Source organism: Aspergillus oryzae, chromosome 2 (genome assembly GCF_000184455.2).
Source record: "Aspergillus oryzae RIB40 DNA, chromosome 2".
Taxonomy (NCBI): Eukaryota; Fungi; Ascomycota; class Eurotiomycetes; order Eurotiales; family Aspergillaceae; genus Aspergillus; species Aspergillus oryzae.
In genome coordinates this window covers 3,497,576-3,524,821 of record NC_036436.1, presented here as the reverse complement: position 1 = coordinate 3,524,821, position 27,246 = coordinate 3,497,576, and the positions used below count along the sequence as shown (strand labels likewise).

The window sequence follows — 27,246 nt, the reverse complement described above, 5'->3', positions numbered from 1 at the left end:
ATAAAATATAGAAAATTGTAAGACAAGCACGGATCAATGGACAAGTCGTAACAAATGGTAAATAACAAAGGTTGAGTGTTCAAAAAGAAAATAAACTACAACCGAGAGAAATAATCCTCGATCCCGGCGTCAGAGCAGGCCGGATGAATTCTCGGGGTGTGACGTCGTAGCATCGAGGAAGACTCCGATTAAAGTGAAGAGAAGAATATGACAGCATCTGCCAACCGAAACAATGCAACAAGCCGGCAAGGGAATCGAATGAAACGAGGTATTAACGCCATGGTACTCAAGGCAAGAAGCTGAGTAGAAGGAAAAGTGGTAAAAAGGGAAACCAAGGTCCAAAGTCAACCAACGTCAAGAAACGCAATCTATGAGTGACATCCGCCAGTAGATATGCCCAACCAAAACAAATAAGAAAAGAAGAAGGAAAAATGAGAAGAATGGGGAAAGGGGAAATCGAAAAGAAAAGAAAAAAGGCTGACGATATAAAAACGGGAAAACATCATGAATGTCGTGACTTTTCACTTCAAAACTTGAAGTCCAACGATCTTTGCAAGTGATATTCGAACACGATGGGCAAGTTCCCATAAACAACGATATCGTATCAAATCGAGATGAAAGGGCCTATGCCTCGTCGTAAATACATGTCCGAGCTGTGTCGTAAATGTGGCACTTGTTCGAATATCGCTTCGCGGCACTTTTTTTCGAAATTTTTTTTGTTTCAAATATTTCAGGGAAAAGGCGATCCAAGGGACTTTTCAGACACAACAGTAGGAACCGAAACCGAATAAAGGAGTGTCATCACCAGACCGAAAATTGCGAGATGCGGTATCATCAATAAACAAAAGTGAACAAGTCTAACGAAAAAAACAGAGTAGTCGATCGAACTGAAAGAGCATTGTACACCGCGGATTCCGGAGCAGCCTGGCAAGCCACCCACTAGCCGGCAAGGATCGGTTGCATTCCGCCGAAAGCACCAGCGCACATGTAGTGCTCAACGTGTTTAGCACAATGCAAACAACCGCAGGAGGAACCGTGACCTGTCCATACGCTCTGTGCAAAAGGCAACGCATATGACGGGGTATGGTGGTAGGAGGGCGGTTGCGACCGTGGCATGTACTGTGGCTGGGGAGGGATCCAGGTCCGGGAATATGGCGGTGGCGGGTTCGTATAGGCCCACGGCCCAACAGCGTAATAGTCTGGGGTGTTAGGACCACTGTGGGGGGCCGACGGGGGCGAATACTCAGACGCCGCCGGGTTGAGCCAGGAAGTCTCAAAGTGAGAGCTACGCTGGTACTGGGGAGGGATGGGACCTTCAGGGGACATGAGCGGCTTGGAGATTCTAGAACTCCTGGACACGTTAGTGTCGATCGGGGCCAGGTTGTGACGCGAATCATGGGCCCGGGCGGTCTTCGCACGCCACGTGTCCCAGTGAGAGCGCCAGGATGCGAATCCGTCCTGATCGTCATAGATGCGGTCGTGAATCTTCCACTCAAAAGCGAATAACCATTCGAGCTCCATCGTATTCAGCTCGCTCACAGGGATGTTGCTGACCTCCGCCCACGATTTGTTCTGGAAGGTGTTATCGTCCAAAAATTTGCTCCCCAGAAGGAGGGCTACGGTGAGCATCCGGTAAACTTGACCATTGCCAGACACAAACACCTTGGAAGAGGACAGCATGCGCATCCTGCTGGCTAGATAGTAGAGACCCAGAAGAATCGTCGAGCTTGGCAGGCGAGTCGACGACAGAATCTGAAAGACGTACTTCCGGAATTGCGGCGGGACTGACGTTCCTGGGTAGACGCTTCGCGCGAAGTCAATATCTGCTAGGTGAATTTTGGTGTTGTACAAAGCATACATTCCCTGGGCCATCTCAGCCACAAAGTCGGACATCTGGTCCATCTCATAATCCAAGCGGGCGGCAACACCTCCGGTAGCCTTCTCCTCCTTGCGCTGCTGCTGTTCGGGTTGCACCATGATGCCTTGTCGGCGGTACTGAGGCGGGATCGCGCTGTCCATAGGGGGTAACTGGACGTTGTTTCGAAGGGGAGGCAGCACATTCGCAGTAGGCATCGGACCGAACATGGGCTGGTTCATCATGGCCATATCTCTGCCACTGCGCATCGACGACGGGTGCATGTTCATCGGGGCGGGCTTGGAGTAGCAGGACGATTGGGAGTACTGCTCAATAAATTCACAACCGCTCTGCGAGTAGCGAGGGGGAAAGGCGGAGTGGCCAACCACGTAAAATGGGTGCTCGGAGTCCATTCTGCCACCGCTCATGATGTGGGGGGGAGTGGGTGGTAGGCCTTGAAGGCCTGGCGCGAAGAAAGACGGCATAACGAAATAAGAGAAGAAGAAAAGAAAACCAGTTCAGGACGGAGAAGGTAGACGGTTCTGGTGCTGTACAGAGTAAGAGAGTCCCGTCAGTATATTATACCACAATGGTAAAATAGACCTTCGCTAATCAGGGCAACACAGAAAATTGAAATGCAGATACGAACCATCTACACGTCTGCCAGGCCCTGATCCTGGGGGGAGAGCGTTGCTCGGTGAGCCGCGGCTCTTTAGTTTTGCGTCGTGAGTATCGCTTAGTAAAATAACATGGAGGGATTCTTCAACAGCACGTATCAAAACCGGGAACGCGGTTGTAAACGGATGAAAGTCGGAGAGCGAACGAAGTGCGCTTTATTTGACTGTTTGCTTTTCCTTGTTGATCCTTTAGTGGGAGTCCGTGAATCCTTTCTTTTCGTTGCGTGGACGGTTGTGGCCAAAAACGATGCAGTCCAAAGGCTGGGGCGAATAGAGCCAATGGTACGATGTCACCAGAGAAGAATTGAGGCTAGCGACAAAGAGGACTCGTCGGGTCAGATTGGAGCCAAGGAAGGCGGCGGGGGAAATTTCCTTTGCTTGATGTGAGAAGGAATAAAGGTTACTTTCTCACGCGTTCGAAGGAGACAGCCCCAGTCCACGGAGACAACGACACTTAGTGAAAAGCTCGTTGAGGGTTAAAGAGGCAAGCGAAAGAGGAATATATGGGAGAAAAAAGTTCCCGAGAATAGAAACTCAACAAGATTAAGGGACAATGGCGGTTAAAGGTGGAGGGAAAGAAATGGAGAAGGGAATGAGGCGAGGGGGAGATTGAGAGAAGGATGGGGGGAGGGAGGGAAAAAAGAAGTAGAGTGAAGGGCAGGAGACGGAGAGAAAAGAAGGCTAGTGGTAAATTCAGAGGTGTCAGAGAGTGTTAGTAACCATCGTCCGTTGAGGATTGTGGATTGAGGTTGATCTCCGGGTCACGGGTTAGTCAGACTCCTGAACGAGTAACGAAATTCTAAAGGAAGTTTGTTAGGGGTCCTTTCCATTCAATGACTGTCACTAGATTCATCGTGGGAATCTTCCGAAGGTAGTCTACACTAAGTAAAGTCTAGTACCATCCGTCTGTCTGTACTAGGCCCGTACACTGTCTCCAATCTACCGGCCGGACGAGTCGGATTTTAGAAATATAACACAGATTTTTTTCTTTTCTTTTCTTTTCTTTTTATTTTTTCTACTATTATTTCTTATTTACCCTACAGTAAGTTTGGTCTATCTATCCGCCGGTCAGGAGGACCCGGAAATAAGAGAAAAGGGTGAAGAGAAGAAGTAATTAAAAAAATAAATAAATAAAGGGTGTTAAGAAATTAAGAAGATAAAATAAGACCGAAGAATAATAATAATAATGATAACCATGATAATTAAAAAAGCAGTTAGAAATTAATTCTGAACCGTCACAGTGAAATTACCACCGCCCAACCAAACCACCCGGAATCATGAAATGGCGGGAAAAGAAAGCACCAGAAGTTCAGAACAAGAGGCCAAGGGGGGTTTGGCCCAGCCGCAAGACCCGACCGGGAATCCTCTTTTTAGAGTTTTTCCTTTTTAAACAGAAATTTCTTACTGTATGTACTCCGTATATTAATTCTCCCCCCGTCATGGAATTCCCCAAGTGAGAAGCGCGGCCAAGGGTTTCAAGTTTAAGGGTAGCGAAAAAAAAAACACCAAAAACACTAAAAAAAAATTAATAAAATAAAAATAAAACTAAAATTCCCCTAACTGCAGTGTGATGGCATGGTACTCCATCGCGCGAAAGGACGGTTACCAAGAGAGACCAGAACACTCACGAAGCAACCGGATCCATGGTTCGTTGCTGGATTCCTTAGCGGTCTAGCTGAAGCTCTTGTAAAAAATTGAACAAGAAATATTCAAAATCATCATACCCTGAGTGGTGATTTGTGAAGTGTAATTCGACTTTCATCATGCACCACAATTCGTTTAAAACAGTAATAATTTCATTTGAATCAGTCTTGGAAGTCATCTGTCCACCATTCATTAGGGGTTCATCTTTGGACAAACAGGAGACCGCCATGCAGATGGGGCACTTCCCCTCGGGCTAGTCGTCGGGGTGAGTGAATGAGGTTGGTAGGTATGAGAGAGCCTGCCGCTGGAGCCGTTTTTGGGGATCGTTTTTTTATTTTTTTCATTTTTATTTTTTTATCTTAATTTTTCATATTTATTTTTTTAACCCCTTCTACTTTGATACCACCAACGAAAGAGAAAGAAGTCGATTGTTCTGATTCTACACTGATCCCTATTCATAAGATAATAATAGTAAAAGAGAAGTATAAGGGAGAAATATAGGGTACCATGCATTACATCTGAGGATCATTATAATATGGATACGACTTTTTGATTTAATTTTATTTTTGTTTTCTACGTTTTTTCTATTTTCTATTTCTATACTCCGTAATGATAGTTCATCGACGGATCCTAAGAATAACCCATCAATAATCTATGCAAATGCACAAGAGTCATAAAAGGATCAAGACAAGAGGGAGCAGCAACAGAAAAAAAAAAGAATCAAAAATAAAAATAAAAAATAACAAGGCCCATCACCAGATAGGAGGGTGGAACAGAAGAGAGGCAATGCGAGGCTGTGGAATTCCCCAAAGCTAAAGAACCAGTGACCGACTTGACTGGGAGCACCACCGACCCAACAAGGCAACACTGATGCAAAGTCGCAGTCACACTCTCACTGAGTGATTGGGAAGGGGGGCACAGGTGAACTACTGCGATAGTTGACTGCCCGCAGTGGAGTATTGTCGTACTCCATACCTGGAGAGTACGTATCAGAGCGAGGCCGTAACGCCCGTTCTTGAGCAAGTCGACCAGAAGAGAGAGAGAGAGAAGGGGGTGACTCGCCTCGAACCTTCACGGTGGGTTTTTCTGGTACGTGCACCTTTTCCTTTTCTTCTCCCCGTGCTAAAATAATAAAGTAAAGAAGGGAAAAATTAAAAACGTGTCTCTCCGGGTGGTACGTACGCCGAACACACTACGTACTTTAAGGGGACTAGCCTTTAAGAAAAACTTAAAGAGTGGGAAGATCCAGGGCTTGGGAACTTGTCTATTTTCGGTCATGGAAAATCCAATCGAGTTCCACTATTCGAAAATTCAACTCTCTTCAGACGAACGGGATTACCTAAGAGGGGATAATGCGAGGGTCACGGGGGGGGATGATGACAAAGATTGATGATCTTTCAAGAAGTTCTTCTGTTTGACTGTGTTTGTATGTGTTTGTATGTATGTATGGGTACATACACACATAGTACATAGTACATAGGCATAGAATCAAAGAGTGAACTTGGTCTCACGGTGGCAATTCATAACATCATAACCCAGCCTCAGCTCTCTATTATGACACCATGTATCCAAGAAAATACAAAGCAAGGAAAAAAAAACCTGGTGGCAAGGAGAACGCCTCATTTTAAAAACATGACCACTGTACCAGTCAGACATGGCGGTAATGTTCCCGTTAAAAAAAGCCCGTCAGAAGTGATGTACGATGTATGTAGTCGCACATACAGACACACGCATAGACAAGTACATACAGCCGGGTCAAATTAGGCATATCCCCGACCAACACTTATTGGAAAAGTAAAGCAGCCTCTCGCGTGCATCCGGGAAACATTCTTCCTACATACTCCGTAATTCGTTGCTCCGCCGACGTCAGATGAGACGCTGACTGACGGACTGCAGTTGTCCAGGCATCACTAGATTCAAATAATTTCAGAAGGCCTCCATGAAAAAAGTCGTCAGTCATCCGATGGCTGGACTGTCCAGCTCAGCTGCTGCGCGCCCTAATTTGCCCGGATCCCCTCGTCATTCGGGGAGTGTGACAACCACCAAACTACCAACCAGATGGATGGAAATATATACCCAGCCACTGATTAGCCCCCTCCCCTCGTTTTCTTACCACTGGATGTATGTCTGAGTCAAAGTCCATGATCGAATGACTCTGGCCAAGATGGGGGAGGTTTTTGTTTTTTAACGCATCCCCATTATAGGGTGGTACCTATTCAGGTACCATATCAACATCACCCATCTTACAGCACATCGTCGGGGGTCCAACGAATCACTGCCCCATCAGTTGTATAACCAGACAAACCACACCCGTCCAACTCACTCGTCAGTAAGGTACGCGGTGTCCCTTCACCAGTCCTTAGTCAGACTGCACATCATCCACGGTAGGTACGGATGATTGTACATATGTATACATGATGGTTTTATCTACATGGCATAAAGATCACCCTTGCTGGTCCATCTTTTCATCTAGAGATCTCGGGAGAATGGAACGGGGGAGTTCATTATCTGATTATTTTACCTGAGAAAACCCATGCTCATGCAGTCAGAACAATCCGGTAAAGTGGGGGTGGAACCTGCGTAAAAGTAAAAAATAATAAAATAATAAAAAAATACAAAAAAATACAAACAGGACATCGCTGCCCGATGACCTGACCTATCCTATCCCATATTACCTCGCCATGCTCCCTGACGTAGGGAAAGTAAAACCACTCATGAGTCCTTGGGTTTAGGAAGACAAGCCTCCGAAATGTCTGTTGGGTTTGACTTCCAACTAAGAAAAGAACATCACGAATGGCATCGGTGCCTGTCATCGGATAGTTGAGGAACCTTAGAAAGCCAGAAGAGGGACGATGGGTGGTGAGGGGTAAACCGGCCGAATCGCTGCAATATCGTTCACATCAGTTCGTTAACCGCCCACTAACCCGATCATCGCCAATTGACTCAATCCCACCTGGAAAGCAGCACGATCTAGAGCCTTAAAACACCCAACCTCCAAGTTCTATACTTCGTGTGGATTGGACATACACCCTAGCCAGTCGGCTATCTTCGGTTTCCAACAACAACAAGCCCAAGTCTATTTCTCCCGTGACTTGGAGAGGCTTCGGATTCCCCAAAGACCGTCCTGCGGCTAGGGGGATTTCGGGCTCGAATCTAGACGGCAGACCAAGACGAATCAAAAACCAAGAACAATTGAGGAAAAAAGAGTGATCAGATAAAAATATGTCATTGACCGACAGTAATGCCCAGATTCATCTTTTGTCTATGCAACTAACTCCTAGTTTTGCCTCCTACACCTGCCACGACAATGGAAAGAATTTACCCGGTAAATCTTATGGTTCCGGGGCCACGACATGAATCAAAAGAAGCCCAGAACGTAGTGGATATCATCGAACAAAGAAATCGAGATAGCGAAAAATAAAGAAGAACAGAAATGAAATCAGCAAGCCACTGGGGAGGAAAACACAATGTCATACTCGTGAGACCAGTGACAGCCCTGTCACCGATCATGGGATCCCATAATTTTATACCTCCTGCAACACCAGACCAGTCGCCAAATGTAGACGTTCGTAAACATAAGCAGAAAGAAATTCCAAATCGTAACTCGTTCAATCCAGGCAATCCTGTGGAGCAACCCGATTCTCAAGCGCAACCATGCAGGATTCTGGAGCCCTTGTCCTGGTTTACTCATCCTTCAAGCCTCCGACTAGGCCCCGGAGAGCATCTAGAATGACCGCCTCGTCCTTCGGCTCGCCACCAGGGAATGAGCTTTCCGTGGCCTGTCCAAGAACGCGGGCGCGGGCGCTCTTCAGCACTTCCCGGATATAGTTCTTGTCTTCATAATCCTCCATGAGAACCGCTTCGAAGTCATCAATCGCCTTGTTTGCCCGGTCATTGAACGAAGACGTTTCGGATGTGTCCATAGGGCCCGAACTGGGCTCGCCTGGGGCGACACCAAGGTTGGGCTGGTGTTGCATAGGTGGGCCTGGGTTGGGCGGAAGATTTTGAGATGGCGGGTTCATTGACATGGGAGGCGGTGGTGGCGGAGGTGGGTTGGCTGGCGGATAAGGTGAGTGATGCTGGGGCTGTGCTTGCATGGTCTGTTGCTGCGATTGCTGATACTGAATCAGCTGTGGAGGGGGGTCGGAGGCATATGGGGAAGTGTATGTGGACGGCGTTGTCTGAGCAAAAGCAGGCGGGAGATTGTTCCTTAGTGGACTTGGTATGGGGAAAGGGGTAGAGGCGGCGGGTTGAGATGGTGGCGGATAGGGACTCGATTGCTGAGGTGCAGGTGTAGGAGTAGGTGCGGGAGAAGGTGCAGGGTACGGATTTGATGGCATTGACGGAAACTGGAAATGAGGGTTCGCCATGTTTGCCTGCCCATTCGTTGGGTTGGAGTAGGCTGGGTTCATAGGAGGCATGTACTGCGGAGCCGCAGGCATCGGCGGTGGCTGTGATGGCGGCGGCGGCGATGGACGCCTCTTCTTCTCCTTTTCAACAGATGCTCCTGGACGTAGTTGCCATGACCATCCTTTACCGTCTCTCTCGGCATGCATAAAGAGATGACTATTGCCGTTGAGGTTGTGTCGCACACTGGACGTCCAGCCTTCAGTTTCACACTTGAAACGAAAATAAGGATATTTAAGCTTCAGCGCACGGTAGATCTGCTTCAGCGTCATCGGCGTGCCAGCCTCAGTGAGAGCATCGAAGATAAGAACTGCATAGTTGTAGGGCGGTTTGGCCAGATCTTCTGGAGTATACGCAGATTCTGGTGGGTAGTTGGGCGAAGGTGAACGTGAGGGCTTGCGCTTCTTGACCGGAGGAGCTTTGATGAAGTCCTCCGGGCGCTGGTCCATAGGAAACTGTCCACCTTCTGTAGAAGGCAGAGGGAAGTCCATAAGGGTGCCATCGGGCTTCTTCCTCTTGGTGTACTTCCGCTTTTCAGGTTTGGATCCAGGAGAATCTCCACCCGTGGACTCCTTGGGTGTAGTGGCAACAGTAGACGTAGTCGTGGTCTTTCCGGCCTTCGGCCGGTTGGCAGGGGGAGGAGTGACACCTCCATTTGCCTCACGTTTCGCAGCCAACTTCTGTTCCCTGGCCAACTCGGCCCGTTCACGCTTCGACATAATGCCATCCTTGGGTGGCCGTCCCGGGCCTCTACGACGCATAGGTTGTTGACCGTCAGCAGAACTTTCAATGGACGGTACCGGGCGACTTGAATCCGGTTCTTTGGTTTTAAGAATGATTTTAGTGGTCTTCGGGGCATCTTTGTTCTCCGTACTTTCAGATTTGCGGCGTTTCTCATCCTCATCGTTCTCCGTTGCAGGGACCGAAGCTTGTGCATTTTCTTCTTCTGCCACGTAGGGCTCCTCGACCCTATCGGCACCCGTCTCGCCAATTGGTACATCTGGAAGTAAGAATCGTATTCGTACACCTCCGATTTGGATGTAATCGCCGCTGTGTAAAGGTCTGATCTGACCCGGCGATAACCAATCAGCACCAATGAACGCACCATTTCTCCCCATAACCTCCATCTCAAAGAGATTCTTATCAAAATTATATGCAATCTTTACATGTTTCCGTGAGATACCTCGGTGTCCGGCGGCACTACCATCTGTTGTGGCAGGGGGGTGGATCGGGATCGTTGGACAAGAATCCGGGGACGGAAGCAAAGCCAAAGCATCAACTGGTTTTGCGTCTCCACCCTCGTCATTCAAAGATTCCATAGCAAGAGCGTTGTAATCAGTTGTATTCGACTGTAGCTGAGCCGGCGTCGCATGCATCGGAGCTCCCAGCTCGGCATGGGAAGAGTTGGACGATCGCCGACTTATACGAGAGGGAAGATGTGGAGGAACATCAGGGTCAAAGCCCATAATTCCACCACGGTCACTGACGACACTGCCTATTATGCCGCTGCCTTCATGTTTCATTCGAATGGGAGTATGCGACGTATTTCCACCACTTGAACTTTTCGCGCGGGTGTGTCTCATGACCTGTCGGACCTGCAATTCGCGCTGATGGGCGGCCCGGGCAGCCCGTACATCTCGCCCGAGAATAAAGGAATATGTGTTGCAGTAGAAATGACCATCGTCGAATTCCAGTTTTGCAAAAGCCTGGATGCGAGGCTCTGATCCCGCGATCGAACCGGTGTCCTGTAGATGTCCTCCTGAGTACCCAAGGGCTGATAGGTCAGCGCTCTGGGAAAGGTAAGCAGCTGTAAGCATCTCATTCTGTTGTAATGCCTCGAACGGGTCCTTGGCAGCGCCAGTGATATCAAATGGTGTAAATAGGTCGGAGTGGTCTAGGCCCGACTTCGAGAAGAGTAAAGGGTCCGTGAGGCCTTCCGAGGGGTCGGCATGTTTCAATGATATGTTCAGGTCCCCATCTGGGTTCGAGAATGGTACCTCCGGTGGTTGATCGGAGTTTTTCTGTTCTTGCTGAGACTCCGGCAACTCGTTCGAGTTGGCCGGGATCTGGTCTTGGCCCCCGGTCGGGTCTGAAGACATCGCTGTGGTTCCTGCAGGCGCGTCCGTCGACCACTGTCCATTCATCCCATCATCGATATCCTGGGGTTGGTTTGTGTCTTGCGCTGCGGGTACGGAGTGTTCCGCAGAGGGCCCAGGTCCGTCGGAAGGCATTGACGACTGGTTGCCGAGCAGTTGAGCCAAGAGCGCACTGGCCGCGGACTGACGCCTGGTATCGGTTTGCGAGCTTTGTTCGACAGCGGAAGGAGGAAAAGCATTCTCATCGGGCTCGGACTTGACAGGCATTATGCCGGAGGGAGAAGTCAAACCATTGGAGGGAGCGTCGGGGGGGTCGGGGGCAGAATCGTTCAAAGCGCGGATTGCGGAGTCGCTGGGCGGGGAGGGGGACCGATGGTCGTCAGGTTGTTGAGAACGACCATAGTCATAGATTGACGACATATTGGGACCAGCATCAGGCGGTCGATGGCCCACCGCTGGCGCTGTCATGGTCTGCGACGACGACATGACCGGCGGCTGCTGCTGGTTGAAGAAAGACAACGGGCTGGAGGGATGAGAGAAGCTGGGCGGTGAAGTGAGGCCATGGAAGGAGACAATCTGACTGGCAGGAGAAAAGAGGAGCCGGTCGTTTTTTTCTTTACTTTTTTTTTTTCTTCTCTTTTTTTCTGCCGCTTTTACTGGTCCGACGTCCCGTGGTCATGTGATTACAGGTACTGTACATGTACGGTACCGGTCTGGATCTCTGATTGTTCTCGTGTATTTGGCGGCATTGTTTAGAGTTGTTATCCCAGGTTACTCCAGGAGGTACCGTATACATGCATGGAATGACTGGATGAAGAGCTCACCCCTGTGAGAGATTCATAACCATGCCTGATGGTGTTGGAGCTGTGATACTGTCCGTATGATGCTTGTACACTAGTATGTATCTATGTCCTGTACATTGACCCATACTCGCTCGTACCAAGGCAGATCATCCATTCTGTTTCAGGTTGCGATCTCCCATGCAATTAAAAAGAGTTGACTCGACGATATTTGCAACTTATGGGCACAGACCTGTACCAGGTACCTGCGAAGAAGAAAAAAAGGTGTAACTACCAGTCGGGAAGTATAAGCATACCACAACAAAGAACCAAAAGAATTCAACTCCAAAATCTAAATACAGTAACGCCAAGAAATCCCCTGCATTACTTGCAGTTTCTCCTCCACGGATCCAGAGATGGTAACACCACTTCGGTTGATCTCGACAGAACTTTATCTCATGAAGCTATCACTATCAAATCTGGGGAATACATATAGATAACGATAATATAACGCTTATACCAACTACCAAGTTTGTGCACTGTCATATATAAGTACCTTAATATTCATATTCCCATTGACATTTAATACCGTACCATCAATACGAAAAACTCCCCAAACTCCGCTCCGACCGCAAAGAAACAAAGAAAAGAAAAAAAAAGTCCCCAATAAGCCAGAAATCAACCAGCGAAACACCGACAAACCAAGAAAAGGAGGAGAGAAGAAACAGAGAAACAAAATGCCCCCAAAATCCAAATCCAAAAAGGACATCGCTCCCCCCAAACAACAGCAGCAACGACAACAAACCCCCAAACCAAATTGGCCTCCTCTCCGCCCCCTCATCCCCTCATCCGACCTCACCCTCGATCCTCTCCTCCCCGACCAAATCTACCTCATCCCAAACTTCTTCACCGCAAACCTCTGCAAAACCTACGTCTCATTCCTCTCCTCCCTGCCCCTAACCACTACCCCTGGGAAGCCGAAAAAGGGCGATGCCGTTCGCGTCAACGATCGGTTCCAGATCCAGGATGAGCGGTTTGCGGAGTCGTTGTGGAGCGGGACAGCGCTGAAGGACCTGGTGATGAATGGGGATGGGGAGGGGGAGAGGTCGATGAAAGAGATCTGGGGCGGGGAGCCTTTGGGGTTGAATGCGAATATTCGGATCTATCGGTATTCGAAGGGGCAGTTTTTTGCCCAGCATTGTAAGTTCTTTTCTTTCTTTTTCAATCTTCTACTCTATGTGTGGTTCCTGGCCCCTGTATAGGTATGTTTTTTGTAGATAAAATGTAAACTTAGAGGTTGTACGGATGTATTGTATGATGCAGAAGCGGTTCTGCGGACATCATTGTCTACGTGCGGGGAGACTAATGGTTGCAGACGACGACTCCAACACCCTCACTTTCTCTTCCCCTTCCCATCCCTCTCAACCTGCTCGCACCACGTGGACCCTTCTTATCTACTTGACTACCTGCTCAGGGGGCGAAACTATCTTCTACCCGGAATCGACTCGCGGGAATCGCAACCCCGAGCCAGTTTCAGTGGCCCCTGTCACGGGCATGGCACTACTACATCGGCATGGCGACCGATGTCTCCTGCATGAGGGCAGTGAGGTTTCAGACGGCGAAAAGTGGGTGTTACGGAGTGATTTGGTGGTCCGGTGATGAGTTTCGGTCTTCTAGGCCCCATTAGTACTTACTACGCTACTCCCGAGTCATGAGTGTGCCTCTGATCATGGATAACAGTAGTCCTATTTGCACAAGAAAAGGCTCTCAGCTATGACGCGATATAAGATGCCATATACGAGATTGACCATGTACATATGTGTATATTGACCACAGTTCAGTGACGAGGTCAACATTGAGATGGTTGGAAAGAAGAAAGGATGCAGCTGCATGAAACGGACCAACTGTAGGTATCAAACGGTTGGTCCAACGAAAATCAGTTTTCCTGCATGTGACCACCTCCTAAATCACCTTCTTGAATATTGGTGAAACAAGTACTAAAGACCAGTCATGATTCGCCGACAACGTGAGGAACTCTTGGATTCCATCTTTCGTATCTGGAGACAACACCCGATGCCACCCTTCACTAGATCCCTTAGACACCCAAAACAAGACATACAATTAGCAATTAAAGGAAAAATGAAAAAGAAAAAATGAAACTGATGATCGCATATCAAGATGGGGAGGCGGGGATGTTCACTCCAGCTTCTTTGGAAACGCGACAGATCTGCTACGAAGCTGCAGGCTTCGGTTGAATTTGTTCATACTCAGCTCTTCTCATGATATCCTCCACAGGCCCTAATAACCGTTTAAATCCATCCCGGCCGAGCTTCGCCACCTTGACATCAGTCTTAGCAACTATGCTGGCGGCTCGGGGTTGGTCGTCCAGAAGAGCAAGCTCTCCAAAGTAATCGCCCCGTTGATAGGACTTCACCGGTCTATCCACGCCTTCCTTGAATGCCTCTGCCTCACCTGACTCGAGAAGGTAAAAAGCGTCGCCTGGATCACCTTCCTTGATGATACTAGAGCCAGCTGGAAACTTAATCGCGTCTAGAGCATCGGCAATCTTGGAACGTTCATAAGGCTTTAGGCTGGAGAGGAGCGGAACCTCTTCCAGGAAGGCCTCATACATGCGACGTCGCTGGAATGCGGAGTCCATGAGAATCCTTCGGAATGTGATACGGTCCAAAGCCCACAGGGTACTCTTCGAGTCGGTGGACACAATTGTCGCAGCTCGAGGTGCGTTGTACATGAGAGCCAGTTCTCCGAACGAACCTCCGGGTCCAATTGTACCCGCCTTAGACCCCATTCCATCGGAACCCGATTGTACTGAGCCTGATGGGTGAATGTAGACGTCGAAGTGACCATCTTCCACGATGTAGAAGTAATCACCTGCATCGCCCTGTGAGATCACTTTAATTCCCTTGGCAGGAATGGGCTTTTCGACCAGGGCATCGACCACAGTCTTGAACTGGTCATCATCAAGGTGAGAAAACAGGAAGTTGCCGCTGACGGCGGTCTTCAACCGGGAGACCTGTTCTTCGGTCTTTGGGTGGTGCGGGGGCACCCAGCTATCTGAACCGGCCGAGGTGGGGTTCAAAGACTCAGCAGACACAGATGTCCGACGACCCAATGCGTAGTTATTCGGGAATCCCTCATTCAAGGCACCTGTCGGGCGAGGTCCTTCAGGGTGTTCGTCAAAGTCGTCATGGTCTTCTCCATCCCCAGAAGGGTCGGCAAAAGGACTCCTGCGAAAACGTATTCCCCCGCCTTGTTGTTCATTAAATACGTTGCCTCCAAAGAGGTTGTTTCCAGCGGACGACAAACCTGCCGCCGAATTTGCAGTTTGAAAGGTCGGGTCAGTTGGTGACGTCACCTCCCACTCCTCATCCTCTGAGATCTTTCGAAATGCTGAAGTTTTATCATCTTTTGTGCCCACCTTGAGCTGGGGGCTAGCGCTGGAGAAAGAGCTTTCAGCCATTGTGTCGGCAGTAGGGCCGGAGGAGAGAGCTCTCCGGCCACAGGGAAGCGGGGAAGACGTGTGGAAACCGAATGCCGCGACTTGAAGTCGCTAGAGAGGAAAGGCGGAAGGAAGTTGGCTGGACAAGGTTAGATATGAGGTATCGTGGAGAGGAAGGTTAGAAAGAAAGAATAACGGAAAGGGTTCTGGAAGTAACCAGGTCGGTAACAAGAGATGGAAAATAGTGATGTGTGAGTGCACACAGGAGCCTGAGCAGCACAGTCAAGAAGGACGAGGATGAGGGGCGGGTAGGGAAACCGACAGGAAGCACAAGTAATGGATTGGGGTCTCCGCCCAAAAGTGGGTATCTCAACGAGAAGTCTAATTGGAGAATCTAAAGACGCAGCGGACCAAAGATGGTGTGGTCTATGATGGATGATTTCCCGAGTGGTAGCTCTGATGGAGACTCCAGTACCACAATGCCTGCTGTGGCTTGACGCAAATTTGTTAATTGATAGTGTAGTTTCAGTGTTTCAGGAGTGTGCTGTATGAGATGTCCCGTGTGAAGACGGTTTATTCATTTATTTCTGTCTTCTTTTTTTGTGGGTTCAGGGAGAAAAGATGTGGCAATAGGGAAATAGCTTCAGTTGCGACAAGCTTTGGAGGGGTAACGGACAAGGTTGGTTAAGGTATCACACCTGCACCTCTGCTTTGGGTCGCGGTGGAAAGTCTCTTGGGATGAAAGAGCGAAGGGAGAAAGAACTAGAAGAGAAATGGAAATCACCTACCTGTGCACAAAGAATGTTTTAAGAAAAAGAAAACAGAAATGAAGGGTTGCACAGAAAAGGGGGACGAACAAAAAAAATTCAAAATTTAAATAAACGTCGAAGAAGAAAGGGGGGAATGGTGTTGATAATCGTAAAGCCTGAGTCCGGAGGGGTTGCAGAAAGGGAGGAGGGGAAACAGAACAAGACTCAGCCAAAAAGGTGGGGAGCAGGAATGGAAGTCACGGAAGCTTCGATTCTATGGCCCCGAGCTTCTTCACTGAAGTTTACTGCGAACCAACTCATGGATTCTTATGGTGGTGTGGTTTCCTTTCTCCTGAATCGCTTCTACTACTGCCTCCCGTTTATTTAATTAATCTCACAGATAATTAAATCATGCTATTTCTATTAGCCAATGCTCGAGACCGATGATGGATCGGATCCTTTCTAAAGATATGATCATGCGCAGTACTACTGCAGACTACTAGTGGAAGCCTTTTGCAGGTCAGAATCATAACGGGCTGGGGGATCGCGCGGATCGGTGTCCACATGAACCAATCGCCTACTTCAATAGCTGGACGGTGGTGTCAATAGTCTCTCTTCTCCAGAGGAACATCGAATGATCGAACACATGGAAAAGGAGACGAAATCAGGGCAGAGCCGGTCTTCCGAAGAAGGGGAGGCGCACGGGTGATGGGCGGGAAGCTTTGAATTCAATGTTGTCTGGTGTTTTGTTCCATGAGGATTCCAAGTGTCTTCTAGAAGGAGGGCTGAAGTCACGCTTACCTCCAAAAGGGGGTGGATTCCGTCATACTAACTCCTTCCTTGGCTGCGGTTGCACCACTTCATCTATCCTATTTATTATTCCCTCTCCTGAATTTTTTATTAAATTTAATTTGTTACGATTCCCTGAAGAATATCTGGATCAATTATTATTATTATGATGTTTATAGCGGTACTTACTCTCAAGCATTGCACGGTCAAAGGACTGGACTGATTCAGGAAGCAAAGGCAGCCACTTGTCAATCATGATGTAGTGCATTTCCCATCCTTTCGATATTACTGGGTGGCAAATCCTCCCCCACCTTTTCATCCCAACTCACTGAGGTCATGATCCTACTTTCTTTCTGACGTTTACGGAACACCGATGCCATCAGCACTCGGAAGAACCTTGGGTCTTTTATCGGTCTGGCCAAAAATGATCTGTTTTAGATGCCGCCGCTTTTACAAGTCGTTTATCTAATCAATCCAACTCCCTTTTTGCTTTAGGCACGTGAGCATTCCTGACCCTTCAACAATACGCATATATGGAGATTTTCTGTTCAAGTAGCTCGCAAGATTAGGGACCTGAGTATCTGTCATATTACTGTAAAAGTCGAGATTTTAGTGAATGATCACATTCTTGATTTGGTCTCTTGGTATCAATTGAAATAAATATGATTAAAAAAACATAAACTATAAATTTATTGTACAAGCCGATAGTGGAATTTTATCAAAGATGGACAAAGAGCAAACATCACTTATTTAGCTTCTCGGTCCAGGCAGCATTTGACTTCTGCGTAGACTAGTTATTTATGCTTTTTTTGAGGGGGCGCGAAAATGGAAATTCGGAGACTACTGCGGTTCACCATAAATAGAGCTCTATAAAACTACATCAGTAGAAGCCTTGGTCTAGTATTCTTGTCTTCTATAGACATGAAACTGACATTAGTTGCGAACAGCGTAGACCAAATCCCACTTTTCTTGTCCAGTTTACTTATCCGGGTTCAGCACCTTCATCATCTCCCCAGTGGCGTCTCCCCGAGAGCGCATTTTTCACGTGTACTCTAGATGTATTAATTATGCTTGAGTTCTCGCTGTTTCCCCCTAAGCTTTCATGAACTATCAGAAACTCGGCATCACATCGTATGCGCTATCGTATACTGCTGGGGATACATTGCACAACTTCACAGCATTGTCTCCAGTCACCTTCAGCGATGGTGGGAGCAGAGGCAATGTATGTTAGTAGTCTCTGTCTCTTTATATGACTAGTAAAAATGGCTCAACGTGGACGATACCCATCATGGGAAACTACTATTGGCGTTGCAAGTTATCGGTATCTACTTTTATTCACCTTAGCTAACTGTATCTTGAAAGTTCAGCCCCTCTTCCCATCTTTGATCAGGATAGGGTTCGGCCTTCTCGAGTTACGCCAAGGTTTGGGGCTATGGTGATTTAGCTCTTTGCAGTATACTCGCGTAGTTCGGATATGAGCTTTAGGAACAAGACCTGAAATGAAAGTCGAAAACAGAAGGGGAAAAGGTTGAATAATTTGCTCCCTGGCCTTCAACTTTTGTCAAGGCCGTCATCATGCACTGCAGAAAGAAACTGAATACTTCCGCACTGCATAAATTATGAGCTCTTGTATCACCCTTACCCACTTGTTCTTCCCAAGATGACGAGCTACCGAGAGCAAATAAGCCTTTCAAGTCTCAATTACACTGTCAATTGTGATGGTGACAGAGGCAAGGAGCTTGTCTACTGCAAAAATCCAGTATAATGACATTTTTCGTCACGTTTGCTAGGTCGGTCTATCTCACAGTAAGCTAGGTGGCCGTAAAGGTATTTCATGTATCAGTATAGGGAGTAATGGTTCCAGCAACTGCTTGGACTGTCTTAATGCGTAACGGGTTCTCTCTGTCACGCTTTCCTTTTGTTTTTAATCTTGATTTTTTCTTCCAGTATAACGCAACTAATTTGGTTGGTGCCGGCCATGCAGTGGAGGATTCACGTACGGGTTCAAGCTGTTCTGGTTTGTAGTGGGATGACAAAGAATGTTAGCGCTCTTTCTAAATTGAGACAAATTCAGATGGGAAGCAGGGTTTCCAAGGCAAGACTGCCTTTTATATAGAATTTTCGGAAGTTTGGTTGAGGAGGTGAATTAGAAAATAATAAGAAGAAGAAAACCATATAAATGCTAATATGAATAATATTTTTCTTAAAGAAAATAAAATAAAATAAAAGGGGGGAGGGAAACATAATTCTACATTGTTCTAAGAACCACATTAGAAAACTCGGCCATTGCGAGGGAACAATCAAAACCAAGTAGTAACGTCCCCCGAGCCGGAAACGGCGGCGACCTTTCTCACTCACAGAGTAAATTCCATTGCAGCCGAACGCCATATCGGACTCGACCATTGGGGGTTCTCATTGGAAAGGAATGACTCATATTGTTAAGAACTAACTAAAATTCCATAGCTGACAGCTGTCAAGGGCCAGCGTCTGGACCCGGTGTTCGTTGGTCGTTTATACTTCCTTGGATCTTAACTGAAGGTCTGTGTTACCGCCACCCCGCTTTGGGCCTTGAAAGGATCTTCAGCTTTTCATTCCCAGCCTCTTCAGGCAGGCTGCATTTCTTGTGAAATTTGTAACCCCTTCTGAGACACGGGTTCTCTCAAAAAACAAAGAAGCCATTGGATTCATCAATTCCTCATCCCCGATCCCTTCGACTACGGTTTCGCCTTCCAATTCTTCCCCAAACCGAAGAGATGGGAAGCCACACGTTCCGATGGTAAGTCTGAGCAACTTAATTGAACTTTGTGTTCCTCTGATCCAGTATTTTCACTCAATCCCTTGGTTATCTGGACCAATTTGGAAGATTCCCGCCGTGTTTCCCTGATCTGACTTGAGCATCATCTATTCGGAACTTGGGTTCGATTGCATAGCTGACTGACGCGACTCCTGCATCGGAGATTAGGCCTCACCACGCAAATGAGGTGTATGTGACCGGAACCTTTGATGACTGGGGTAAAACTATCCGACTAGATCGAAAAGGCGATGTCTTCGAGAAAGAGGTTCCGTTACCTGCGACGGAGGAGAAGTTGCATTACAAGGTAAGGGACATCTTCTCTTTGCTTACTAGCATGGAACACTACTCCTACTACTGTATCCATTTCCCGCTTATTTCTTCCTTCCCGCTGCCAGCCCGATTAGGGAAGGGTATGATGTGATGTACCCGTGCATCGCCTGAGCTTCAATGACGCTGTCCGCGCTCTTGCCGTGGTTTCCTGACGTCATTTGCCGCTTTTCCTCCTCTCAGGCTCCCATGGATTCCCTAATCTTACTTCCCCGCCCCAGAAAATACTATAAAGAATCTCATCTTTCACGTCAGCATGTCGTTGCATTGGATCCACTAACGTCTTTCCACTCTATCTAAAGTTTGTCGTTGACGGCATCTGGACAACCGACCACAGTGTTCCGGAAGAAGACGACGGTAACCATAATATCAACAACGTGCTCTATCCCGATCAGATTCGGAAAGAAAACACCACCAAGAGTTTACAAAACGGCACCGCAGTAATGGCTGGCGTAGCCCCTGATTCTACAACGGCTGCACTGGCTGGCGAAGTCCCCAAAGAGACTCGCAGGGATATCCTGGGCGACGCTGCCTTCTCGTCCACCGCTCCTGGATCGACTACAGCAGAGCTCGCCAAACATGCCCCTTTCGAGCAGCGAGCGAATGTGCCTGGGACGTTCCCAGCGACCCCAGGATCGGAAGTTGAGCAGTTCTCTGTGAATCCTATCCCTGCCTCGAGTGGCCTGGGCAACCCAATCAAGCTAAAGCCAGGAGAGAAGGTGCCTGACCCGAGCACATTCAATACCAACACAATCCACTCTACAGCCCGGACAGATCAAGCCGGATACGAAGCGAATGCCAGCCATCCATTGACTGGGAGCCAATCTAAAGACACCAGCGCATTTGCTGTTCCCCCAGTCTCGAATAATATGATCCCTGAATCTAGCCTTCCCATGGGCCAGGCCAGTCAGGGTTCTTACGACCCTGCCACTATTCAGTCCGCAGCGCCCACATCTACTACTGCAGCTCTTGCCGGTGCTGTTCCCCTTGAATCTCACAAAAGACAGACCGATAGTGGTTCTGGTGCACCTGCGGGTGATGTTCCGGAAGTGGTGAGGCACTCGATGTCCGAGGCTCACGCAGATCCTGAAGCAGCTGCTATCAAGGAGGCTGTCGGAGAAAAGAAAGAGATGGAGCATGAGCTTCAGCAGAAAGTCCCGGTTGACGAATCGAGAGGCACGCCAGCGCCCACTACTGGTGTCACTGCTGCAGCCACTGAAACTGCTCCCCAAGCGACCATATCACACCCTGATTCGGCACAGCTATCGCCGCGGGCGACAACCCCAACGACGAGGCCTGATACGACTTCCGAAGCGGGGCCAACTGTCACGACTGGCCCTGAGACTACTAAGACATCTGAGGTGTCGGGACCTGGTAGTGGCTCAGCTGCCGCAACGGCTGGTAATACTGGAGCGAGTGCAACCAAGACTGCCGAGCCGACACATCCTCAAAACACGAGCGTAGGGGGAACGAATGGTCGGTCGAGTACTCCACCCAAGGACACGTCGCGCAAGGACTCAGGATCTTCGAGTGGCACCCCATCCCAGAAGAAAAAGAGGAACCGTGCCAGTGCGTTCTTCCATAAGCTCAAGGAGAAACTCACCTGAGCTCATATCCCACCGATGGCCAAACGTACGCGCTCGGCCTGTAGCCCAAGCGATCCGTTATTATTACAGTTACGATAATGAGCCGGCAGACTGAATGATTCAAGACTGGTGGGCGGAGGTGTTACTTGATTCTTAATCTGGATACCTTTTTGTTTTGTTGTTCTGCCCGCATGACCTTATACCTACTCTGTTGCGCACAGTTATTGTTACGAGTAATAGTTTAATTCAAGACCAGTGTTTAAGATTGATTGCCGTTCATCGTACAGGAGTCGCACATAATCAAGCCATTACATTCATCTCATCCATCTTGTCGTTTTTAAATCGGTATAACCTCATTGACTTTCTGATTCAACGTGACCGGATACCCCAGCATACTACAGCAAGTCAGCTCGCACCATAGAAACCCGATGAAAAGGGCAAACTCACTCCTTGCCCGTCTGAGTCAAACAACACCCACAAAAGATAGACGCCGGATAACAAACAATCTGCACCCACAGCATGAGTACTACAAACCATTACGGATACGCTGTATTATACAGAGTACATACCGCCGCAACAATCGTCACACAGAACCCTTGACCAGTAATTAGCCATTCATCCTGGTACATGTATAAACAGAGGAAATAGCAATATCGGTCTATACCTAATGTTGGACCAAGGACTTTACAGCGACAGGGATTCTGGTCCGTGCCGCATTGGAAGCAGATGGGGAAGATCGGGAGGAAAGGAACGTCGCACATGATTATGATTAGTTTATTGGAGATAATTGGAGTATGTCTGCACGAAGTGGTTTTCTTTTCTGGAAGGCAGGGTGTGGATGATGGTTTTCTACTTCATACTACGGCGTACTACGATTTACTATGCTAGAGGTACTGGAGGAATGATTCATGATGACGACAGTGATTGACATGTAACCTTAGAATATCTTCATAGAGGTGTGAGTGTAAGTTAGATAGTTCTTTCATTCTTGTAAAAAAATCGAAGCAGAAAAGGAAGAATATTCAAAAATTTACTTGTGATATTCGAAATCAGCTTTATCTCCACACTCTTTGCCTCATCCATTAAACCCCAATCTGAAACACACTAGCTCACCGCTTGGAAGGGCTGGCAGAACTGTGAGGGTAATGGCTGTACAGAAAGGGCATACGACCAAGAATTACTAATCATAGTGCCAAGTTAAGTACATCATGTTTGGAAGACAATGAATGGACCCGAGACCTGTACTGTGTTACACCGGTTCTGAACAGGGGTATAGAAGTCGTTACTGTATGCGATCATCTTGCAAACCCTAGTTACTATCTCGACAAGATGGCTATTTTTATGCCAATTTCATGGATCGAGAGCGCATTTAGATTGTGTAGTCCACGCCCATTTCCATATATCCCATAGTACATTCATTTCTACAATCCCACATTCCTACTGGGACAGTCCCACTCCACGCGGTGCTGAAACCTCTTCTTTGATAATATGCCTCGTTGCCATCAATACCAACTTCGATTTGGCTGTGTCGTGGATTTTTTCTTCAGGCGTTCTTATCTTTACGCCTGCCATGATGTCCTTCTGTCGATTGAGGTCAATTCCTTGAAGCGGGATGGTGGTCGCTGAGCCTGACAGCCCTAGCCCATGGATCAGAGCTGCATTCTTTGCAGTGATATTTCGCAGCCTCGGACCGTTTGCATCACTGGCCACCAACCACTTGATCTCCCTTAACACTTGAGCGCCCACCCCAGCAGCCTGACAATGCAGCGACACAGCAAACGCGGTGACTTCGAACTTTTGCACTTCTTCTGCTCTCCGCTCAGTCCACCTGAGTTTGCCATTCACTGCCACTCTGATTCTTGCTCCATTGCGCGTATGTTTCAACCTCCCCTTCACCAAAATCTTTCACACTACCCGTTGCAAGCACTTCGCAGAGTTGTGGCTGTTGATCTGCTCCATCTGATGTGACACGGACCAGGACGATGGTGAAGTCGTCAGCGCCAATGATATCTGCTAGTTGTGCCGGATCTGCCATGCGAAGATGACTGGTCCCAAAGATCTCGGGATGTGTACAACATGTTGCAGTATACGAGTCATCCAGGACCTTCTGGATGGCTTCTAGGAGGGGAAGGTTGGACGGGGTGGGCGTGACATGTTCCGGGAGCCGTCAAATTGGAAGAATAGGTTACATTCTGAATCTTCTTGAGTGATGAGAATATAGTGGTTGATTTGGAAGATCTCGTTTGTGTGTAGAGGACGATGCAGGATAAGAGAAATGGATGTATTTTAAATGAAGACGTCCCTTATTTTGTAAGGGGTGTGTTCGGTCCAAAGGTCAGCCGTCAGAGCCATTTTCCGCAGACCGTTCCGTCTCCTCGATTACATTCATCGCACAGCCGCCTTTCTCAGTTCGAAGCTATACAGATCTAATTCGTAACTAGAGAAACGTGGGGGTTTCGGATAAGTCTAATTCCGAAGCAGTTCCTGGAGGTAAAACTGATTTCGAATATCACTGTAGGCTTCTACATTAACAGTCGATATAAAAAGACCGTAGTTTGGCTTGGCTTCTTCAGTGTCACTGTCAAGTGTCAGTGCCACTTGATTAATTCAATCTAGAACCAAGACTAAACCCGCACAAGCCACACACCATCAAGAACACCACCGACACAGCCACATCCACCATGCAAGTAATCCCCCAATAATCCAATGACAATCAAATCTCTCAACCAGGGGCTTTGACAATAATCCGAACCAAACTAACAAGATATCGAGTAAACATCACAATTACCCTCGGCTCACCCAAAAATGAGCGCTAAAAGTAGGCATCAATATTTCCCTTTCAATTTTCAATCCCCCGCCCCACTTGCCAACGCTTGGCAATTCGAAAAGGCATTTGGCTGCTGTTTTGTGTCTTCTTTCTCTCCTCATTCCTTGGTTTTTTTTTCCTCTTCTTTTCTGATTTGTCACCGACCTAGGGAAGTTTGATTTGGTTTCGGCCAGCCCTTGTTGTGTTCCAGTTTTCTTAGACGGATTCTTATAAATAGCGCTTAGCAGGTCACATTCGTCTCATTTCTCAAGGTCACGATTTATTTTTTTTTTGGTTCTTTAAGCCACCCCGTGATCCACTCTTTTTCTCCCGCTCAGCCCTACGCCTTATTTGATTTAAGAAGGCGGCGCGAACCATTTTATCTTGTCTTTCTCGCTCAGTCACTGAGTCGAATACTCTGCGCAAATTAACCAGTTCAACGTATTTCGAAATAACCACACCTTTCAAACCCCAAGTCAACCACTCAACCACCCAAAACCGAGAACAGAAAGAAAGAAAGAAACAAACAGAATGTCCCGCGGCAGCCTCGTCCCCCTCATCGTCCTCGTGGTCATCGTCACCATCCTCGCCGTAATCGGCTACATCACTTATTCGATCGTGCAAGAAGTAACCCGGAACACGAAGTCCAAGATGGAGAAGAAGAATGTCCTATGGACAAAGGACGGCATGAAGGTCGGGGTGAAGGAGATAAATAATGAGGATTATCAGGATCGGACTCAGAGGTTTGTTTTTTGCCCTCTCTCTCCTTCTCTTCTCTTCTGGAGATTCTAGGGTTCTGGGTTTACTTGGTTCTTGGGCTAATGGGTGGATAGTGTTCTCGTGAATATGTGGAATCATACTTCGTTTCCGGCTTATAAGAGTCGGTTGTGGAATATGACGCAGCCGGCGGCTGAGGTGCAGCAGGCTGAGAAGAGGAAGGGGTATGTATTCTTTTTTTTTCTTTCTTTTTCTATTCTTTTTTTGGGGGGTTGCTAACGGGTATGGATGGGTACTCGAAGTAAAGTGATTGATTTCCTTACCTTTTTCTGTGGTGGTTGGGTTTCGCATACTTTCTGGTGTTTGTTGGCTTAATTATACATCTCTTGTTATTTTATCTCGTTCATGCTTTCTGTTGTGATACCTGTCCTTCGGTGAAAATCGCCTCAGAATGATTTTACTCTTTTATGATCTTCGCTCTTGCTAGTTTCCAGGTTATTTCTATTCTATCATTTCTTGGGCATGATGATACGATGCATGAACGAAGAAACGTCTATGAAAACAAATGAAGCGAATACATTTAACATATCTCATGGCCGGTTGGCATAGTAATCCTCGTTCTGATTCAACAGATAGAACGGCTCGGGCTTGGGCTCCCAGCTGTCGCCGTACCATATAGGTGTGCTGAGCGTCTTCGGCGTGTCCTCGCGCTTGGTGTCCGAGAAGACATGCTCAAAGGTCTTGGCCCACTGCACGCGATTATTGAGCCCCTTCAGTTCCCAAAGCTCCTGCAGGAAATGCAGCATGGACGTGTGGGTGTACGCGGAGTTGTTGGCGTAGTTGGTGCCGTCGTTGTGAATGAGGGTGTTTGGTTCGATGTATGGCGAGATAATGAACGCAGGAACGCGCACACCAAGACGAGTGAAGTCATATGTAACCGGGCGGCCTTCTGATTCTCCGTCGAACGCGATGCCATCTTCAGGCCGGGGAACGTTGACAGGTGGCGGTACATAGTCTGCAAAGCCTCCGTGCTCATCGAAGTTAATGATGATCAGGCTGCACAGTGAGTCAGTTATCAAGTTCGAAGCTACGCCTAGAATTGAGTCGTACACATCATCCCAATACTTAGATCTCCGGACAGCATCGTATAGGTGCTTGATCATTTGTTCACCAGCTGCCATGTTGCTCTTCGGATGCATCGAATCTATGGTGCAGCATTCGGGGTTGATGTAGGAGAATGTGGGCAATGTGCCCTCCTCAAGATCACGGTAGAAGTCACTGGCGTGGGCTAGATTGTCTATCGCATTGTCTTGAACCCACTATGGACTGTTAGCTGGTGTTTGTACAGTACAGTAGATGGCATTTTCTTACCTTGTACATCCATCCATCGATAATATCCGTTTCGTAATACTGAACCAGCATTAGCTATTGGAGACCCGAAGATAGTGGACCGAGTTACATTTTTCCAACTAATGTTCTTGTTGCTAAGCGCTTCGAAGATTGACGTCGCACAGGTCGTTCCCGTTACGTTATTGAAGAACCCTGCGGCTTGGCCTGCATTATCCACGAATCCACAAGTCGAGCCCGACGTAGCAAATTGACGGTTCGGATTGGTAGGTCCAGGGTGTTCCGCAAACTGTTCCGTCAGTCACGTCTATCATTGTCTCTAGGTTGCGCAATATCCTCACATAGGAATCCCAGAACGCGAAATTCTGGGCAATCTCTGCAAGCGTCGAGGATTTCTTCTCATCGTATGCCTTGATGACAAACGCCGATTCTCCTGGGGTAGCCTGGTATTTCTCTGACTGGCGTTCGATAAAGCCCCCCATGTTGGGGACGTCGTCATTTGTTACATTCCATTTCCGGTAGATTTGATAGGTCACCCCGGCGAACTCGTGATCTGGGTCTTCCAATGGCACTTCCGTCTCGTAGGGCCCGGCACATATATCGAGAGGTTCGCCCCAAACTGTCCAGTTGGGGTTAGTATATTCGTTGCAGTATTTTCGATTGCGCAAGTTGTCAATCTCCGGATGAAAGTCCCAATATCCGGCGATGTTGGAAAAGGAATGGTTCTCCATCATCAAGTAAACTACATGTTTGATCTAATAATATTAATCTTCGTTTAGTCATGGTGACAGTGATGGTCAACTCACGTTTGACCGAAGCTGGCCCCAGACATCTTTGCGGGCTTCATGAGGTAAGGCTGAAGTAGCTGTTGCTAGTGCTGTAATCAAGGCCCAAGTCCACTGCATCTTCCGTTCTTGTATCTCTCGTCATTCGTTTCTCGACACTGCGAGCCCTATCGCAGGGCTCGACGCGCGATATTTATTCCCATACCGCATGGTATTTAGTCGCGTCATACCTGTGGGGAGTCACATTCCAGAGCAAAGAAGGACGATCCACCTTTCATCGTCAGAATCAATTTCCAACAGGATTCTCGGTATGAGGAATCATCGGTGAAGACCAGCTGCAGCCAGTCCAAGCCATGTGAGACATCACCGCAATATGTCTGTTGATCAAGCGGAAGAGTGCTACGGAGGTCTCCGGAGGTCGCGCGAGG

The 27,246-nt window shown here is 47.9% G+C and overlaps 6 protein-coding genes across 6 annotated transcripts; 2 read left to right on the top strand and 4 right to left on the bottom strand.

The window, feature by feature from the left end:
- Positions 1-939: 939 nt before the first annotated feature.
- AO090003000537 (putative cyclin-like protein (Clg1)) lies at positions 940-1,977 on the bottom strand (the record flags this gene model as incomplete). The annotated part of the gene is made up of 1 exon (XM_023234928.1): positions 940-1,977. The coding sequence occupies one exon, from the start codon at positions 1,975-1,977 to the stop codon at positions 940-942; it is 1,038 nt and encodes a 345-aa protein (XP_023089996.1).
- A 5,882-nt stretch (positions 1,978-7,859) lies between these two features.
- AO090003000536 (forkhead domain protein) lies at positions 7,860-11,165 on the bottom strand (the record flags this gene model as incomplete). The annotated part of the gene is made up of 1 exon (XM_001819653.3): positions 7,860-11,165. The coding sequence occupies one exon, from the start codon at positions 11,163-11,165 to the stop codon at positions 7,860-7,862; it is 3,306 nt and encodes a 1,101-aa protein (XP_001819705.1).
- Positions 11,166-12,195: 1,030 nt separating this feature from the next.
- On the top strand, positions 12,196-13,117 carry AO090003000535 (uncharacterized protein; the record flags this gene model as incomplete). The annotated part of the gene is made up of 2 exons (XM_001819652.3): positions 12,196-12,658; positions 12,834-13,117. The coding sequence occupies 2 exons, from the start codon at positions 12,196-12,198 to the stop codon at positions 13,115-13,117; spliced, it is 747 nt and encodes a 248-aa protein (XP_001819704.1).
- A 571-nt stretch (positions 13,118-13,688) lies between these two features.
- On the bottom strand, positions 13,689-14,939 carry AO090003000534 (cyclic nucleotide-binding domain-containing protein; the record flags this gene model as incomplete). The annotated part of the gene is made up of 1 exon (XM_001819651.3): positions 13,689-14,939. One exon carries the CDS (start codon positions 14,937-14,939, stop codon positions 13,689-13,691), a length of 1,251 nt encoding a protein of 416 aa, XP_001819703.1.
- A 5,081-nt stretch (positions 14,940-20,020) lies between these two features.
- On the top strand, positions 20,021-21,184 carry AO090003000532 (carbohydrate-binding module family 48 protein; the record flags this gene model as incomplete). Its single annotated transcript, XM_001819650.3, has 1 exon — positions 20,021-21,184. The coding sequence occupies one exon, from the start codon at positions 20,021-20,023 to the stop codon at positions 21,182-21,184; it is 1,164 nt and encodes a 387-aa protein (XP_001819702.3).
- A 4,092-nt stretch (positions 21,185-25,276) lies between these two features.
- Positions 25,277-26,938, bottom strand: AO090003000530 (uncharacterized protein; the record flags this gene model as incomplete). The annotated part of the gene is made up of 6 exons (XM_001819649.3): positions 25,277-25,742; positions 25,797-26,005; positions 26,058-26,096; positions 26,146-26,322; positions 26,375-26,788; positions 26,840-26,938. The coding sequence occupies 6 exons, from the start codon at positions 26,936-26,938 to the stop codon at positions 25,277-25,279; spliced, it is 1,404 nt and encodes a 467-aa protein (XP_001819701.1).
- Between the last annotated feature and the right edge of the window lie 308 nt (positions 26,939-27,246).